Source organism: Pygocentrus nattereri, chromosome 2 (genome assembly GCF_015220715.1).
Source record: "Pygocentrus nattereri isolate fPygNat1 chromosome 2, fPygNat1.pri, whole genome shotgun sequence".
Classification (NCBI taxonomy): Eukaryota; Metazoa; Chordata; class Actinopteri; order Characiformes; family Serrasalmidae; genus Pygocentrus; species Pygocentrus nattereri.
The window spans coordinates 52,646,279-52,665,655 of NC_051212.1; the positions used below are offsets into that span (position 1 = coordinate 52,646,279).

At 42.5% G+C, this 19,377-nt stretch overlaps 1 protein-coding gene across 2 annotated transcripts in view; it reads left to right on the forward strand.

Annotated features, from left to right (window-relative positions):
- Positions 1–19,377, forward strand: part of LOC108430740 (low-density lipoprotein receptor-related protein 8) — a 122,895-nt gene that overhangs the window by 49,389 nt on the left and 54,129 nt on the right. For both annotated transcript variants that reach the window (XM_017703399.2, XM_017703400.2), the window contains exon 4: positions 6,348–6,470. In XM_017703399.2, the coding sequence (XP_017558888.1) occupies positions 6,348–6,470 (123 nt within the window). The remainder of the gene's footprint in view (positions 1–6,347; positions 6,471–19,377) is intronic.

Consider the following 19,377-nt stretch of genomic DNA (forward strand, 5'->3'; position numbering starts at 1 on the left):
CTGAGGTGGTTCAGGCATCTGATCCAGATGCCCCCTGGACGCCTCCCGGTGGAGGTGTACCAGGCATGGCCTACCGAGATAAGACCCCGGGATCGTCCTAGGACCCGCTGGAGAGATTATATCTCCAAGTTGGCCTGGGAGCGGCTTGGGGTCTGTGGGAATGAGTTGGAGGAAGTTGCGGGGGACAGGGTCGTCTGGGATTCTCTGCTCTCTCAACTGCTACCACGACCCCATCTGGACTAGCGGTTAACTATGATGAATGAATGATTTATAAATTAAATTAAAAAACGTTTTTCTGCTTAATTTTCTTATTTCAGTGCATTTTGCTGCATGATGCACAGGGTGATACTACAGCCATCTGTGGCCTGGAGTCTGAGAGAGCACAGTTGGCCTCAGTCTCTGTGGATGGGTAGGATGTCCCCCCGTCTCCCCCGTTACTCAGCACAATGCTAGCCAGCACAGGAGTCTGTTGGCTGACGTGACAGAACTGCAGAACTGGTGGTTAGTGATCTCCTCCGAGCGCGTACAGCTGTCCAATTATGTTGCATTAGCAGCAGAATCACGGGACTCGGGGGAAGCCTGTGTTTGTATTCACTCTCCTAGCGCTGGTGGTCCCTTGTGATTGGGGGAGTCCTAACTAGTGGGTACGTCTAAAATATGGAAAAAATCCCTCAAAAAAGCTGAATAAAAAACACACCATCTCCAAACAGGCAAACATTCCAGAGTTGGATTGGTTTCAATCAATGATTATTATTATTGTTGTTTTTGTTGTTACTATTATTGTATCAATGAGACACCATGAGACTATAATCTAAAAGCTTTCTTGTCTTTGTTGTGTGAATGCTAAAATGCACTTCAGCTTCTTGGAACCAGATCTTCGTTTTTCTCTTGTTCTATTTGTTGTTTTACTCATTCATCCTCAGTTGTGTTTTGTACTTGTTGTTGGTCTGTAAAATAATACTTTATTGTTTACTGTATTTAATACAGGCAGCCTGCTGTTCAGTGTTTACTGCTGTACCTGGTCTGCTGGATGGGTTTTACTGATTCGTCCTTCTTCGCCTTCCTCAACAGATAACTTTAAATCTGTTTGTCCACTTCAGTACGACAATAAAAGCAAACGAAGTCCATCACAGGGTGATAATCTGCACCAACATGGCGCAGCGAGAAAAGCCAGTCATTACTCCTTTTGGCACAAGGCTGCCTCTGGTTTTGGCTTGCGATATCCACAGTATGGCAAATTCCATATAATTATTCATTTTTATACTAGTCGTTCTACTTAAAGGTCTGCAGTGTAATGAGGCATCAGTATTTCTAAATGCACATGCAGCTATGCTGCCACTACCCTGCATGTTATCTACAGCTAGGCGTGACTGGTAAGCCAGCGCTGAAAGGCTCAGAACAAGATGGACAGTGTAAAGCTATGCGAGACTAGCCACACTGTTGAAAGCGCCTCCACCACTTTATATTATTATAAGCCTGTTAACACATGCCTGGCCTCCCTGACAGCTGGAATAATTTAATAAACCAAACTAATCGGCCTCTAATACATGTTCAGAGACTCATCAGGCCTCTGCTAAAGTGGAATTAAGCTGACGCTTCATCAAATAGCCATCAGCGGTGAGATGTTTCCCCGGAGCTCGCCGCGACCTTTCTCTCTACTCACCCCCCATTCAGCGGCGTATACGATGAAGGGGGATGCCAGTGTAAAGGTCATTTGGCAATGTCTCTTGCTTTCGCGCACATCTATGCTCATCCTCCCACTCTTTCTCTGTCACTCTTTTTATTCACTCACTCACGAACCCGCGAACTCACACATACACGTACACTTTTTCTCTCAGCCTTCCTGAAATTTTCTTTCCTCCTCAAAATATCACTAAATTGATCATTTATCCATTAAAAAAACAGATTTAATAATAAATTGTTGTTTTTTATGTATTGTGTTACGCTCAGGGGGTCCTGGGGCATCTAGGACCTCATAATTAATGTCTTGGACCCCCTGAATCTCTCAAAAATTTTGTGGGTTCCCTTAAAAAATTATCTTATGAAGTTATGTTGTTCGTTAGGGAAAAACAAACACTCACATACAAATTCAGGGAAAGCTCCTTATTTATCCCACTTCAACTTCGGTCTTTAATATTCTTACCTAACTGTGCAGCACTGCTCTGCCTCAGGGTGGCTCTGTAGCAGATTAGTTCACCCTAGTCTACAGCTGTAACTGTGCTTGAAATGCCTCTGAAAAACTTTACAGTATGCCGTGGCATATTTCTACATGTGAAAACTTGCCCAATTTCACAAGAGATTAGTCGAAAGAGTGAATTGTTACTCATTTCTCTAACGGAAAACATTAGAGGAGATGTGTAAGATCATAATTAATGTTAATGTCAGTTAATTGAGGATGTTGGCATTACCAAACCAGATGTCTTGTTTTTGTAATCGTGGATTCCCATCTTTTGGAATCAGAATTAGAGCCACATCATAACCCTCTCAGCACATACTATATTTCCAAAAGTATTCGGTCACCCATGCCAAATCGTTGAATTCAGGTGTTCCAATCACTTCCATGGCCACAAGTGTATAAAACCAAGCCACTAGGCCTGCGGACTGCTTCTACATTTATGAAAGAATGGGTCACTCTCAGGAGCTCAGTGGCCTTCAGATCAGCTCAAGAACAGCATAGAGAGCTTCATGGAATGGGTTTCCATGGCCGAGCGGCTGTATCCAAGCCTTACATCACCAAGCGCAATGCAAAGCGTGGAATACAGTAGTGTAAAGCGCCGCCACTGGACTCTAGAGCAGTGGAGACGTGTTCTCTGGAGTGACCAATCACGCTTCTCCGTCTGGAAATCCGATGGACGAGTCTGGGTTTGGCGGTTGGCAGGAGACGGTACTTGTCTGACTGCATTGTGCCGAGTGTAAAGTTTGGTGGAGGGGGGATCATGGTGTGGGGGTGTTTTTCAGGAGTTGGGCTCGGCCCCTCAGTTCCAGTGAAAGGAACTCTTAAAGCTTCAGCACCAAGAGATCTTGGACAATTTCACACTCCCAACTTTGTGGGAACAGTTTGGGGACGGCCCCTTCCTGTTCCAACATGACTGCTCACCAGTGCACAAAGCAGGTCCATAAAGACGTGGATGAGCCAGTTTGGTGTGGAAGAACTTGACTGGCCTGCACAAAGTCCTGACCTCAACCCCATAGAACACCTTTGGGATGAATTAGAGCGGAGACTGTGAGCCAGGCCTTCTCGTCCAACATCAGTGTCTGACCTCACAAATGCGCTTCTGGAAGAACGGTCAGAAATTCCCATAAACACTCCTAACCCTTGTGGAAAGCCTTCCCAGAAGAGTTGAAGCTGTTATAGCTGCAAAGGGTGGGCCGAGATCATATTAAACCCTATGGATTAAGAATGGGATGTCACTCAAGTTCATATGTGTGTGAAGCTGGATGAGTGGATACTTTTGGAAATACAGTGTATTCTAGTATATTGAAAAATGGCTCTTTTGTAGAAGTACTAAGCCTTTATTTTTGATGGAAAATGTAAACTGTGCACTGTACTGACACAAATACCAATCTATATAATCAAAATAAACCATTTGTAATAGTTTACCATTTAAAAAAAACATATTTTTGAGTGCAGCACTCCACACCATTTAAGGTGGAGCCAAAATCTGAATAAGGGCCTGGCGAATAAGAAGCCAATGTCAGCCTCATGTTGTGCTGAATAATTGGTGGCTGTGCTTTCTGTTCCAACACACTCCCAACACACACACACAGTCTTTTTCTTTCCTGTACTGAAAGATTAATGGTTGTGATCTTCTCTTCATTTCTTCATTCAGTTCTGCTCTTCGTTTAACATCTTCCTCTGTCTCTCACTCTCGCACGGCTTGTCTTTAAGCTGCGCAGTAATGGACTTGGTAGCGCACTTCGTTTAGCTTTGCGTTATCTGATGTGTGCGTCAAATAGCTGGTGAGATACTGGGCTTGTGTCACAAGCGACAGGATGACAAACAGCCGAATTGGAGAGCAGAAATAATGGGAGCAGTTTGACTAAAAGGAGGAAATATCCGAAGCCAGAAAGCGAAAAAATACGCATTTAAGCAATTTAAGCATTTTTTTAGTGCATTGTATGTTTTTTCATTGAGGTCTATCATTGACGTTTGTGTGATTTTATGCACCAAAAACAGTCGCGACTCATTTTACGTGACATATTTTCATTATTAGAATCAGATCCTTTATTGATCCCAGAGGGAAATTGCATAGAAGCACTTTCACGGTGAAAAAATAGACTGAGACTCTCTACAAGCATGTTTAGAGAGGGCACAGCTTCCCTAAGTTGCCTCGTCAAATAAATAAGTCACTGTAGCTAAGAGAGTGACTGCGAATCCCTGCTGAACTCCTCAGCCGTTTAGCCGCCGTCCAGAGCTCTGTGTCCACGGCTGCATTATTGATGACACCGTGTTTGATACTGTGCATCAGTGTAGTAGCAGCGTCCAGCTCACCAAATGGAGCAGATTGTGAGATGGGGGTTGGCTGGTTCCTCTGAGAGGAGCTATTTGATACCCCTTACCTATGAAAGGCCAGGAGAGGAGAAATATGAAAGGATGAAATTAAATGGATACTGTGGGCCAGATTGAAAAAGTGAACTACTACATCTGTACACATCTATACCAGCTTGCCTCATACAGCAGTGCCACAGTAGCCTCTAGAGTGGGATTTTCCCATTTAAAGTCTAGAAAATCCTCAAGAACGTCTGGAAAACCCAAGTGCTTTGGGGTGGATTTCTCAGGGTGAGCTGTTCTGAGCTGTTAGCAGGTGAATGTAGGAGATCGGATGGCTTACATGCCTGCTGGGAAGCTGGATATAATGCGCACCGACCGACGTCTTTAAATCAGCAGGAAAATATAGAGAATGGATTACTGAAGTGACAAATTGCTCCTCAGATAAGGAGGACATCAAGATAAACGCTAAGTTAGCAAGGTAGCTAATTGGCTGTCTAGGAATCCTACCTCAGTTTGGTTTATTTTTTATTGCTGAAAGGGTTAATACTTGTCTCTAGTATCCATTCTGTGTTGAATAAAGATAGAATTGCTGAGTTTCTCCAACAGCCAGGATAAGAGCTACATTAACATTAGCTTGGTTATATTTATTAGCTTGTAGCTCAGTGGCTAGGCTACCATACAGGGTTAGCTGGGTTATACCAGAGAACTTGTAGATTGAGAATTCCCACTCCGCAATGTCACCCGGTTTTCTCCAACGCTAGAGGGCGCTCACGAGCGAGTCCAAAATGAATGGGTCGATATGGAGCATTTGAGCAAAATCATAGTTTAGAAATGCTTAAATATTTTTGTGTAAAAGAACACAATCATTTCCTGATCAACATAAAACATTTTAACACCGCTGTAATATTTTTAAGAGCTTTTAAACTCGAGTTATAGGAGTTCATGACGTCAGAGAGCGAGAACAGCCAATGAGCTGCTCCGCTCGCCCATCAATCATCCCGCTCTAGCAGTAAAGCCCGCCCCCTGCTGCCCAAAACCCTGTTTGCTGTAGAATGAAGGAAACGTACAGGTGAGATTTTTTGTTTTTAGTGAAATCCATCGTTCTACTTTCTAAAATTAAAGAAACGTTCTGGGCGAGTGATTAGAAACTATTTTAACTTTTCGTTTTTAGCCGTTGGGTTCCATTCACTCCCATTCATTGAGGACTCACTCGTGAGTGCCCTCTGCTGATTAGCAGTCCTGTTTTTGATATAATGGGGGAATAGGAAGTGGCCAGGCTCCTCATAAACCGGCTCTGGTTATATTTATTAGCCTGTAGCTAAGTGGCTAGGCTAGCAGTTAGGATCAGTTGACACAAAGAGATTCCATATTACATATTATGGAGAAAGAAAGTTTAGAGGAACGAAAACATGAAAATGATATTAAACCGTGAATTCCGTCAAAACAAAGAGAATGAGGTATAGATTTCCTGAAAAAGCTAGCATGAAGGCTAACATTGTAGTGGTAGCTGTTTTGAAACTCAGTCCAGGGTTGTTCTCCCAGCCTGTCTGTTTATAGCGGGTTTCCTTTCAAGGGAGCAATTGGAAGCATTGGACAAGATCTGGCAGAGCACAGTGCTTTTGAAAAGACGGTAATTCCCATTATAAGTGCAGCTGATTCTGTAGAATAATCTAAAACCATTCAACATAAAAATCCCATTCTTGCAGCTTTTATTGGTCCGCGGTGGCTCTGCGTATAGCAGCATATCAACACGACGCTGGTGCTCCATATGGTTCAGACAGATGCGCTGGTAGCTTTGTGTCGTATTCAGCGCTTGCCTGTCTAACTGTTGGCATCTGTTGTCTCGTCTCCGCAGCAGTCAAGCAAACGTGCCCACCGGACAAGTTCGACTGCGGCGGGAAGTGTGTGTCGTTGTCATGGCGCTGCGACGGCGAGAGGGACTGTGAAAACGGAGCGGACGAGGAAGACTGTGCTGCAGGTGAGTTCCTTCATCCTCACGAAGTTATTGGCTTAATAGCATTTCTCTTCAACTCTCCTTTCAAATCAGAAACTTGTATGTGGTTCCAAGCCAAGGAACAACATTACAGATTTAGGCCCGAACCCATCTCACCCCTCTCGCCTACCACTGAACCCTTACCCTTCCGTTTTGCCCAGTCACGTCTGGGGGTTGGGTGTCTCGGTTCTTGTTGAGATAGAGGGGTAGTGCGAAGCGTGCGAAGTGACTGTGTAATGTAAACGATAACCTGTGTTAACAGTTGTGCGATGTGAAATATTTATGGATGTGTAAACAAAGTGGCAGTGCATAGTAATATGAGTAGAGAGATATAATGTAATGTCCAGTTGGTGCTCAGTGAGCCTGACCCACAAGTGGTTCAGTGTACACATATTCCCGGCACAGTGATGAGGTGCTGTACAGCAAGATCTCCTGTAATGTTTCTTACTACAGCAGATTTGAACGAGTCTGTTGCTGAAGTTGCTCCGCTGCCTGACCAGTAGGTCATGCAGGGGGTGTGATGTGTTGTCCAGGATAGCAGTAAGTTTATTAAGTGACCTCCTTTCAACCACCACCTCAAAACCACCCAGTAAGCAGCCCAGGACTGAGCCAGCCTTCTTGATCAGTTTGTTGGGTCTTTTTGCATCTCCCCCTCTGATGCTGCCTCCTCAGCAGACTGCTGCAAAGAACACAGCACCCCCAACAACAGGCTGGTAGAAGATCATCAACATCTGGCTGCACACATTAAAGGACAATTAGAGTCCCAAACATATTCAGTGATGTTGATGTGTGGACTCTGGGGTGGTCAGTCCATTGTTCTGAGAACACCAGCTGCAGCATCACTCATAGAGGAAAGCTGGACGTGCTGTGTATCTGATTTGCTGGCCTACCAGGTCTTCCAGGTGGTTGTTAGGAGTCCCAGCTTTGCTCATTTTGCTTTTTTAACTTTTGTGCAGTGTTGTATTATAAGGTGGAGCTCGTGACAGGTGCAAATTTAACAGACTTCGGTTGAAGAAGTGGTAAATGCTGCTGTATGTTACTGTAACACCAGTATTTTGATGAGTAGCTGATGTTGAGCTCAGCCAGATCACAAACCGACGCTAATCAGGTGCTCAGACGAGGTCAGCCGTGTCGAAACGCTGCGGATCACTGAATCCGTGAGGTGCGTCTTTGCCTTAAGTCTCTGGCAGATTTGCAGAAGCTCAGCTGATTCGGTGAAGATTTGCCATCAGTCAATTAATATCGGCTAATTAACAGGACATGATGAGGTTTCTGAGAGTGTCCTTGTCTCCTGAGCTGAAGGTGACTGACTGAGCCGCTACTGTAGGAGAGGTGCTTCTGTCAGAAATGGCGGGGCTACCCCGACCAATCAGGGTCCACCGAGACCCCCGCTGTGATCCCCCACTCCTGCCCTACTTTTGAGAAGCAGTGTGAAATTCTCTCTCTCTCTCTCTCACTCTTTCACTCTCTCACTCCGGCTTCAGTGCTTTTTCCTCCCTTTTCCTGTTTTCCCCTCATACTGTACATCCCCCTCTCTTCTCACTGTCTCTTACTCCCTCAGTTTCTTGTTCCCTTCTCTCTCATCCTCTCTCACCCCCTTCTCTTTTTCTAGCTCTCTTTCTCTCTTTACCTCTCTGTTTCTCTCTCATACTCTCCACTTTTTTCTCTCTCTCTCTTTCTCCCTATCTCTTTCTCTTTCTCTCTCCTTCTCTGTCTCTTTCTCTCTCTTCCTCTTTCTCTCTCCCTTTCTCTTTCTTTCTCTCTCCATCTCATTCTCTCTCTTTCTCTCTTTACCTCTCTGTTTCTCTCTCATACTCTCCACTTTTTTCTCTCTCTCTCTTTCTCCCTATCTCTTTCTCTTTCTCTCTCCTTCTCTGTCTCTTTCTCTCTCTTCCTCTTTCTCTCTCCCTTTCTCTTTCTTTCTCTCTCCATCTCATTCTCTCTCTTTCTCTCTTTACCTCTCTGTTTCTCTCTCATACTCTCCACTTTTTTCTCTCTCTCTCTTTCTCCCTATCTCTTTCTCTTTCTCTCTCCTTCTCTGTCTCTTTCTCTCTCTTCCTCTTTCTCTCTCCCTTTCTCTTTCTTTCTCTCTCCATCTCGTTCTCTCTCTTTCTCTCTTTACCTCTCTGTTTCTCTCTCATACTCTCCACTTTTTTCTTTCTCTCTCTTTCTCCCTATCTCTTTCTCTTTCTCTCTCCTTCTCTGTCTCTTTCTCTCTCTTTCTCTCTCCCTTTCTCTTTCTTTCTCTCTCCATCTCGTTCTCTCTCTTTCTCTCTTTACCTCTCTGTTTCTCTCTCATACTCTCCACTTTTTTCTCTCTCTCTCTTTCTCCCTATCTCTTTCTCTTTCTCTCTCCTTCTCTGTCTCTTTCTCTCTTTTCCTCTTTCTCTCTCCCTTTCTCTTTCTTTCTCTCTCCATCTCGTTCTCTCTCTTTCTCTCTTTACCTCTCTGTTTCTCTCTCATACTCTCCACTTTTTTCTCTCTCTCTCTTTCTCCCTATCTCTTTCTCTTTCTCTCTCCTTCTCTGTCTCTTTCTCTCTCTTCCTCTTTCTCTCTCCCTTTCTCTTTCTTTCTCTCTCCATCTCATTCTCTCTCTTTCTCTCTTTACCTCTCTGTTTCTCTCTCATACTCTCCACTTTTTTCTCTCTCTCTCTTTCTCCCTATCTCTTTCTCTTTCTCTCTCCTTCTCTGTCTCTTTCTCTCTCTTCCTCTTTCGCCCTTTCTCTTTCTTTCTCTCTCCATCTCGTTCTCTCTTTCTCTTTCTCTCTCTTCTTGTCTCTGTCTTTCTCTCTTCTGTCTCGACTCCATTTACATTCCGCTGTTTCTCTTTTCTTTCTCTCTCTTTATTGCTCTCCCTCCCTTCCCCTCTTCCTCTTTTCTCATTGCTCCTTTTTATTATTGTTCTTTCTCTCTTTCTCTCTCTCTGTTCTTGTCTCTCCTTTTTCTCTCTCCTGATTCTCTCTACTCTCCCTGTATCTCTCTCTTGTCTCTCTCGCTCTATTGCCATCCCTCCCCTTTTCTCTCTCCCTTTCCCCGTTTATCTCTCTCTCTCTTGTTTTCTCTCTCTCTTTCTAATCCTCTGTTTCACTCTTTTCTTTCTCTCCATCTCTCTTCTGTCTCTGTTTCTGTCTCTGTTTTCTTTATTTCTCTGTCGCTCTCTTCTGTGTCTCATGCCTCCATTTATCTGTCTTTGTTTCTCTTTATTCTTTCTCTTTTGTTTCTCTCCCCTTGTCTCGTTCTCACTCTCTTTTTATTTTTTTATTCTCTTTCTTTCTTTCTTTCCTTCTTTCTTTCCTTCTTTTTTTCTTTCTGTTTCTCTTTCTTTCTCCTATTTCTCTCTTCTGTTTGTCTCCCTCCTCTCTCTGCATCTTTCTCTATTGCTCCCCCCCCCCCCCCCCCCCCCCCCCCCCCCCCCCCCCCCCTCTCTCTCTCTCTCTCTCTCTCTCTCTCGCTGTGGGGGTGTGTTTGAAGATTTCTCTCTGCCCCACGTTCATAAATTGTCCTCTATTACAGGGCAGGGCAAAAAAGCACATATAAGCCAAACCAGTCCTTACTGAGACATATTTACACTGTGCTTTCAGTAAATAAGCATAAATTAGCCCTCTTCTCGTGACTAATAGGACTCTGAAAGCAAAAAAAAAAAAGAGAGAGAGAGAGAGAGAGAGAGAGAGAACACCGCAAGTCGTAAAGGGATATTATGCAAAGCTCTTGAAATAACAAAGGCAATTAATTGCCGGGGCAGCTGGCCTCTTACTGACCAAAGGAGCAAATTCAACTTTTTCACCCTTCGTTTCCTTTTAATTCCAGAGTTTTGAATTAAGAAACATCCTTCAGATTTATACGCAACACATACAGCTTTAGCTGCGTTCTGGCCTGGGCTGCTTTCCTTTTTCTTATTGTGGCATTTCAGCGTCTCACTCTCTCTCTTGTTTGAGATATTAACCTAGAAAGTGAATAACCTGGCTGCCTTTACCAGATGAATTTAGCGAAACTTACTAGTTAGGTAACTTACTATTACATGATTTTGAGGCTGCCAAGTTATTTTCTTTTTACAGTTGTGTGCTTCATTGAAAGGAAGAAAACCAGAGGATCAGATTCATTAATTTTGCCAGCTAGTAGACACTGAGTCATATCACTCAGGGGCCCAAGAGGGCATATTCAATGCTGCCGCCTCTGCAGTACTGATATAGGATATATATGTACTTGATCAAAATCCCTGTACTTCAGGTTGTGAAGATGACCATAGACCAGAAAACTCAGTTAGGCTTCACAACAGTGGCATTGGATATGTTTTTAGTTGTGGGCTAAGTGGAGTGCCCTGACTGTCCTCTGCGGTCAGATCCTGCGTTCTCATCAACTTATTGAACCGATGTCTTGAGCAATCTGGCCATAAACGCAGCGCCACCCCCCTCCTGCGCCTGATCAGTATTGATTTCCTGCCAGGCCGCTGCCGAGTTATACAGCGCTGATTATCCACCAGTGTAGGCCTCATAAGTCTAATCCATCTGAGTGAAGAACAGATATAAGGAAAACTTTTCTAAGAAGGACTTCATGCTCCTTTCTACATATCACCAAATTGTGTGTGTGTGTGTGTGTATATATATATATATATATATATATATATATATTCTCACTGTCCACTTTATTAGGTAAGTGGCCGGTGTGTGTGTGTATTTATATATAAATATATATATACACACACACACACACACACACACACACACACACACACACACACACACACACACAGTCTAGTTTTCTGCCTGTAATGTTCCAAACAAAAAGCCATTATTCAGAATTACCTTCAGTAATCATTTGTAAAACCGAGGAAACTTTCTCAGTTCTCAGAAACGTTCTGGAACTTTTTTGGAATGTGTTGCAGGCACCAAATTGGGAATTCCCATGTTTATATCCCAACTTGTTTTGAGCGGGGTTTGTACATGCTGCCCCATGACTAGCAGTAGAAACAGTGCACTTTGTATGCCATGGTGATGAAGCCATTTCCAACACAAACTTCCTCCATCATACATCATCTTCCCCCTCTCTGTAGTCATCATACACAGCTCTGCCTATCCATGATTACAAATTACGCCTACATGAACAGTGGCGGTGACGGAGGCTTGTCTGAGCGTTCATCGGAAATGGAATCTATTATGGCTGAACTCCTCTCTCGCCCTTTTCTCCCAATCGGAGGCTTAAGGGGTGCAACATGTAGTTTAATCAAGTCAGTCGCTCTTTGGCGTCGGGCTAATTGAGTCACCCGTATGTTGAATTATGCATGACTCTCTCCAGAGCAGAGTTTGATTAGTGTTAAAACAGGCCCTATGGAAGCTTAAAGCTCTTCGCCAATTATCACACGCGCGTTCTGTCTAGCCTGCTCACAAAGCAAACTCCTCTGAGCTGTTTTTGACCATACAGTTACTGGTCATTTGCTTGTAGCTTCACCTTGCTGGTGTACAGTTAGAGGCTGTAGCTCTGTTGATGCACAGTCCGTCTTAAGCCGGGGTTACACTACACTTTACCCTGGTTTTAGCTCCAGTTCTCAGTCTGTGCTAGTCGACTCTACAGATTTTTGGGTCAAGGTCAACAGTTTGAGAGAGAATGAAGTAGTGTGTGAGGGGCACAGACTCTTTTTTTGGCCTCCTGATTGCGTTTCAGAGCAGTATAATCTGGTTCGAACCGGTCAACAACTCAATCTGAACAGACTCCTGCAACAGCCAATGAAAACTGAGAGCACGAAAGAAGACAATGCAGCAAGTAAACAGAGAAATGGTGGAAAGTCTCTCATGTGTGGAGCAAAGCTTTTTAATGAGCTAAGTTTAAGGCACGAGCGCAATCAAGTTTAAGCAATACCAACTCATCATCACATTTTTAAATCCATGAGCTTCACTTAAACATGTTTATGTGCTGCAGCAGCTACATGTCAGTGTGTAATCCCCAAAATTTCAGTTGCCCAAAAAAATCACCAAAACCCAACAGTATAGAGTGAGATGCCCAGTCTTTTATAATCTGTCCAGACTTTAAAAGTCGTGTACTGTACCCAAGGCTTTATTATTCTCTCGTCCTCCTGCATTGGTCATTTTCTGACTGCAGAACTGCTGATAAATTGAACAGCAACGGATGAGCCACCTTCTGTATGTGTACACCGATATACTAGACCTACAACACTCTACAAAAGAGAAATGTCAGAGACATATTTAATTTCACAATAAGTTATTTACTTTTCAAGAGAAAATTACAAGACTCCTAACAACCATCCACAACCTGATACACCACCAAAGCAGATACAAACCAAAGACGACTCAGCGCTGTGGGTCTGAAAGGGTGTGTATTTGATCAAGAAGGACCTCGCTGAGAAAAGGAGACGGACACATCAAACAAAGAAGCTGAACGATGGACTGACCACCCCAGAGTCCAGACCTCAACATCACTTGATGGGTTTGATTACTTCAGAAAATCATCAACCAGCTTCTAAGACTGAACTTTGGAGGCGTGTCTGCAGGTTCTTCGAGGAGCTGAAAGTGAGGCTCCTGATAAGAATGGAAGCTGGACTGAAGGTAAAGAGGGACAAACTAAACGCTGTATTATATTTAGTTGTTGAGACTTTCTGTTAAATGTACAGTTTTGTCAGATTTTTGAAGGTTTGTTGGACTCGGCAAGCAGATCATATGACCAGTGAGCGGCTAATGCATGAAAACCATGCTGAAGTTTGTGTCCTGAAGCAGGAGAACTGTTTCCACTTTTTTTACTGAATTATTCTTGGAGAAATTGTGTTAATGGTTAGAATAGAAAGGTCAGGTGTGGATTTTATTGATGACGGTCAGTAAATTAAACGAGTGCTATAAGAGAGTAGCTATGGTCCAGAACAGCAAGGCAGCAGGCCAGTACGACTGTGGCCTGTGTTGATATTGATATTGGGAGGTACCTGAGCTGAAACATGTTTTGGGCCGCTTTCTGAAAGCCGATGCTCTCAGGCACAAAAGCATGACCTTCCCCTGGCCCACGCACACAAACACAGCCTCCCTCCAGCTCTGCGTTAACAGGAACACTCCAGCACTGTTAGAAGCTAATGTAAGCAGACCGGTCAGTCACACTGCCCTCCTCCAGGGCGTTTCACAACCCGCGGCTCTATCTCCGCTGATCAGAACCTCTCATCGTCACAGCGGTGCGGTTTCCAGAGAAGTGGGACAAACCGGCCTTCTCCCAGCTCTGACTGCCAACGAGTCCGCTCTTTACATCATTGTAACCGAGACCATCAAAGTAAGGAATGAAACAAAATTAAGACCCCCAGACCCCCAACAACAAGAAGAATGCAGTTTTGAAGAATGCAGACTTTCTCATGTCTGGTTCTAGAGTCATTGTGATTTTAGTGCAGTCTACATTGCATCATTTTTTAAATGTAATTGCTTTGTTACATCGTTGGTTACATAACAAGCCTCTATTTACAAACGCAAATATGATACAATTTAAAGTGAAAACTAATTAAGCAATGAGAAAATTAGTAAGAAATTTGCCATAATACACTGAATTTTCATAAAAAAAATGAAATTATTTTGATATAAAAAGTTAAGTGATATGATAGGTCCGAGTTTAGACATTGAGCTTCTTTAAGGGACAGTTTTATTTTAAGGGATGATGAAAAAACGACATACAAAAACATGTATACATTAAATTTATTAATTAGTCAAATTCATTTCAATCGGTGTGTACCACAGGCATCGTCCCTCCTGCCCCCAATCTTAGTCACGTCCAATTCTAGATTCACCATTAGACGATGCTGCCAATCTGGGAGGGCGAAGGGTAACATCTCCTCTCAGCCAGATTTTTCAAACTGCTTCAACACGCTTGGAGGAGAACAAACTGCTCATGCTGTTCTAACATGATCATCTACCATGATCATTAGCGTTGTGCTGAATGAGGGGGGAGGGCGATAAGGCCGTGCTTGCGTCACTGTGCTGGGGAGCCCACATAGGACATTTAAACAGTTACTGAAACTGAAAATATCTTTGGCTTGGTGGTCAGATGCTCACTGGACAAGAATAGCCACATGTGTAATCGTTGTTTTTAGTGCTGGGTCGATGAATAAACAGTGAAGAGGTTGATTCATGCTGCATTTAAACTGAGTAAGATTGGAGATTAGGCACAGTGAGGATAATTGGCTGCTCCCACTTGTGTTAATATAAGATTAATCTAGGCTAATCTTGCGCCACAGGCCCTTTCATGCTAATGAAGCTGCTGGCGAGGTGTGCATGGGTTTGGTGAATGATTCGAGAATGGGCAGAGATCTGATCTACACTGTATGATATTTGTTGGTGTGGATGTCCAGTTCCTTGTGCAGGACATGTGACTCTTCACCTCATAGATTTCATATGAGCAGTGGGGTATTTAAACCTATTTAGAGAGCGGAAAACAGACTCCTCAGCATAACTTCACAGTTTTGACTATAATGTAATGTGTTGCTGGCGCCTGGTTCTGAGTGAACATTGGCTCATTTTTTCCCTCCTGTTGGTTTCCAGTAGTAGTATTTTGAATTATTTTTCTAAAAATAATATTGTTTTCTTATAATAATGTCTTATTTCCCCATTTTTAGAAACTACTCTCTTGAAATTACTATGTGGAAAATTAATACCTGCTTACTTTGACATATGTCAGAATTTACTAACTCAAAATTATGAGAATAAACCTTGAGAAAATAATTCTTTTCTGAATTGAGAGAAAACAAATCATTATTTCAACATGTCCTGACATTTTTAAAACATTCTTTATTTTGGCATAAACCTCTGAAATTCTGAGAAAATGAGTTAGTGACTTAGTACACTATGCCTAAAATTTGTTGAGCTTTAAAGAAATGTAAATGGCTATTTTGGCATAATTGTGAAATAAAATTGTGAATAAATAAGGACTTGTTTTGACATAAGATACTAAAATGTTAAGAAAATAAGTCATTATTTTGACATGCTGAGATTTCAAGAAAATAGGTCATTTTTTCAACATAATACGCTGAAAGTTTGAGAAAATAAGTCATTATTTTGATAATTAATGATTGGTGGTCAGATAGTCCAGAGGACCGTGGCGATGTAGTGAAGATTAGAGCTGCTGTGATTTCACAGGGACGCTTCCCTCACAGTAACACAGAGTACTGATCAGAAAGCTCAGCCTCTCTGGCTTAACATGCAGTTTTGGCATATTGATGTTGAAATACTTTTAAAGATATCATATCCTGTCTTCCAGGGTTAATCATTTATAAGTTGAGTCTGTCTGTGGAGAAGAGTGACAAACATTACACCACAGTGACAAAACCCTTTAAACATGAAGGAGAGAAAGATCTGCAGAATCTCTCTTCTCCTCCCGTCCTGCTGTCAAGCCACACGGTGAGGCAAACGTGATCTCATGGCAGCCCCGGGCCGCTTCGCATCTTCGGTGATTCACTTCTGTTTTCTGCCATGCTGTCTCTTTCAATCAGTGACGAAGGGCGACGTACAAAACTGTTTTGCTTTCTTGGGTGGCAGAACCTGTTGTGACTCACAGTGCTGTGGTCAATCACAACAACCTGTTCATGTTCCACAGTCTTGGAGGGATACAGAGTGAAGACAGCTGTTCACGCTTTGATTTTTGCCAAAATGTTCTTGCAAATTTTAAAAAAATTCTTTGGTCGTGAGTTTGAAGAGATCTACTGATAGGAGAACGACAAGACTAAAAATCGTCTAATAGGAGAATGGCATGAAATCCACCAATAGGAGAACGACAAGACTAAAAATCCACTAATAGGAGACCGGCATGACTAAAAATCCACTAATAGGAGAACGACATGACTAAAAATCCACTAATAGGAGAACGACATGACTAAAAATCCACTAATAGGAGAACGACATGACTAAAAATCCACTAATAGGAGACCGGCATGACTAAAAATCCACTAATAGGAGAACGACATGACTAAAAATCCACTAATAGGAGAACGACATGACTAAAAATCCACTAATAGGAGAACGACATGACTAAAAATCCACTAATAGGAGAACGACATGACTAAAAATCCACCAATAGGACAACGACATGACTAAAAATCCACTAATAGGAGAACGACAAGACTAAAAATCCACTAATAGGAGAACGACATGACTAAAAATCCACTAATAGGAGAACGACATGACTAAAAATCCACTAATAGGAGAACGACAAGACTAAAAATCCACTAATAGGAGAACGACATGACTAAAAATCCACTAATAGGAGAACGACATGACTAAAAATCCACTAATAGGAGAACGACATGACTAAAAATCCACTAATAGGAGAACGGCATGACTAAAAATCCACTAATAGGAGAACGACATGACTAAAAATCCACTAATAGGAGAACGACATGACTAAAAATCCACTAATAGGAGAACGACATGACTAAAAATTCACCAGCAGCTGTAATAAATATAAAATGCTGCTAATGATATGTATTAATAATGTACAATAATATTTATAGGCATGCTAAAGTCCACCTAGAACTGGCCTCTCAGTGCCCGTTTGGTAGGTTTTGAAATGTCTTGGCGTGGCTAAGTATTTCTTGTTACGGTTTGACCGTTTTTGGTGTGGTTTGGTGAGTTTTGGTATGGTTTGGTCATTAATGGTAGATTGGTAGTTTTTGATTTGGTTGTGTTCATGATCATCAAACACATCATTCAAAATCATGTGTTCACATAGTTTACGATGTTGTATTTTTGCCTTATAGCCCACCCTCACTACATACAACTACTCATATGTAGCTGCTTTGTTCCTTGTAAGCAACACCAAATGTTGCCCATTATTCCCATTATCCTCTTTTTCAGAAATAACCGCAGGGCAGATGTGTGCTGGAATGACGGCGTGTTAAATGTCTGGGAGTAATGCATTCTGAAAGTCTGTCAGTGACAGTTTAAGCACATAATCTGCGCTGTGTCACTCAACGCCCACTACACTGCAGTCTACGTTTGTCCAATTGAAATGTGTCATATTGAACAGCGTGGCGTTCTCAGGCTTCATCTAGCGTCTCAATTTTCCTCACCTTTACTGCTGCTCTTTATTTCTCTCCTCTCTGCTGACTCCGTCTCTTCGTGTCTATTGCTTTCCGCTACTTTGCATTCAAAACGCAATTTTGATTGGCAAGTCATTCCATTTTCTCCACCATATTTTTCTGTCTTTTCTAATGTCTCTCTCTCTCTTTTCCAATCTGAGACATCTTTTGATCTGACAGCGTTCAGATTTGGTGCTGCGGAACACCTCAGTGTCCCAGTCTGGCAGCAATTCCCTCTCTCAATCCCCTGTTCTCCCTCTCTCTTTTCTCTCTGCGTTCAGTCGGTTTGATTTCAATCTTAAAGTGCAGGCGGGAAGCCTGTCTTGTTCCCTCCAGCGAGGTTTCCATTTAGCTAAAGCAGAGTGAAAATCCATCCTAACTTGCTAACTGTACCCTACATGCAACAAGCTGAGAATTAGCATGTGTTCATTTAACAAGGAAGATGAGATTTTAAATTAGTCTCCCCCATTACACAGTGCTACCAGACTGGAAGGGCACAGAGCACAGTTAAAACTACATATCAATCAACACAGCCGACTTCTCGAGTTTAATCACTTCTGAAATGGACTGATGCAGTGCTGGAAACGTGTAGTGTGATCTGATTAGTCAACATTTCAAATTATTTATTCAATTAATGAATTACATGTTTTCCAGGCCAAAGGAGAAAAGGACCGTCCAGATTATTACCAGTGTAAAGTTAAAAAGCCAGGATCTGTCATGTATTAGTCCCCATGACATGAGCTTCAATGTGAAGTCACCATCAATGCTAAAGGATATACACACACACACACACACACACACACACACACACACACACACACACACATATATATATATATGTATGTATATATTATGTATGTATATATGAGCAACATATCTTCCCCTGAGACAAACAAATCTCCACCACACCTTTTTAACCTGCTATTGTCACGTCACTGGACAGCTCAGCACGCTTGGAGGTGAACACTAACTAGTTGTTCTGTTATGTGAGCTATGAGATGCCAGCATTGGCTGGTTGTGGGAGGAGAACCATCCTGCCGATCCAGAGAGAGAGGATAATTATGCTTGGACTCCTGTCCATGGAGGGCTGTGACAAGTTCACAGTCTCTGATAAGATAGGGCCAATGCTTAGACTGTGGTGCCACTCCGGAGCATGATATTAATTATTTTTCACTCATAATAATTGAAACAAGCAGAAAAATCTTGGTATAGAGTGTAGATTCTAAACTTTCAATCCATACCGCATTTTTGTTTGTGAGTAGAAGAGTGTGATTTTAATTTGATGTAAAGTTGTCCTGCATATAGTCTTCTTCTGATGAACGATGGAAACATTCTCTAGCTTTTTTTGATGGAAACATTCTCTATCTATTGTACTCAAAAGAACAAAATAATGTCTCGAATTTGTCAATACAATTTATCAAGTCATGATAACTGTATTTTCGGGTTCAATGCAGTTTTCAGTTCAAGATTTAATTCAGTGTTCTTCATGTTCTTTGTGTTAAAAATATTAGTTATACTTTATTAATCCCACAAACGGGGAAATTCCACCTCCGCATTTAACCCATCCATGAAGTGAAACACCACATACACACTAGTGAATAGACACACACACTAGGGGGCAGTGAGCACACTTGCCCAGAGCGGTAGGCAGTCCTATCCACAGCAACCGGGGAGCAGTTGGGGGTTAGGTGTCTTGCTCAAGGACACCTCAGTCATGTGCTGTCGGCCCTGGGGCCCTGGGGTTGAACCGGCAACCTCAAGCCCACGACTGCCCCCTAGTAGCGGGTGTGATTGGAAACGACTAAATTGGGGAGAATATTGGGTAAAAAAAAAGATGAAAGAATA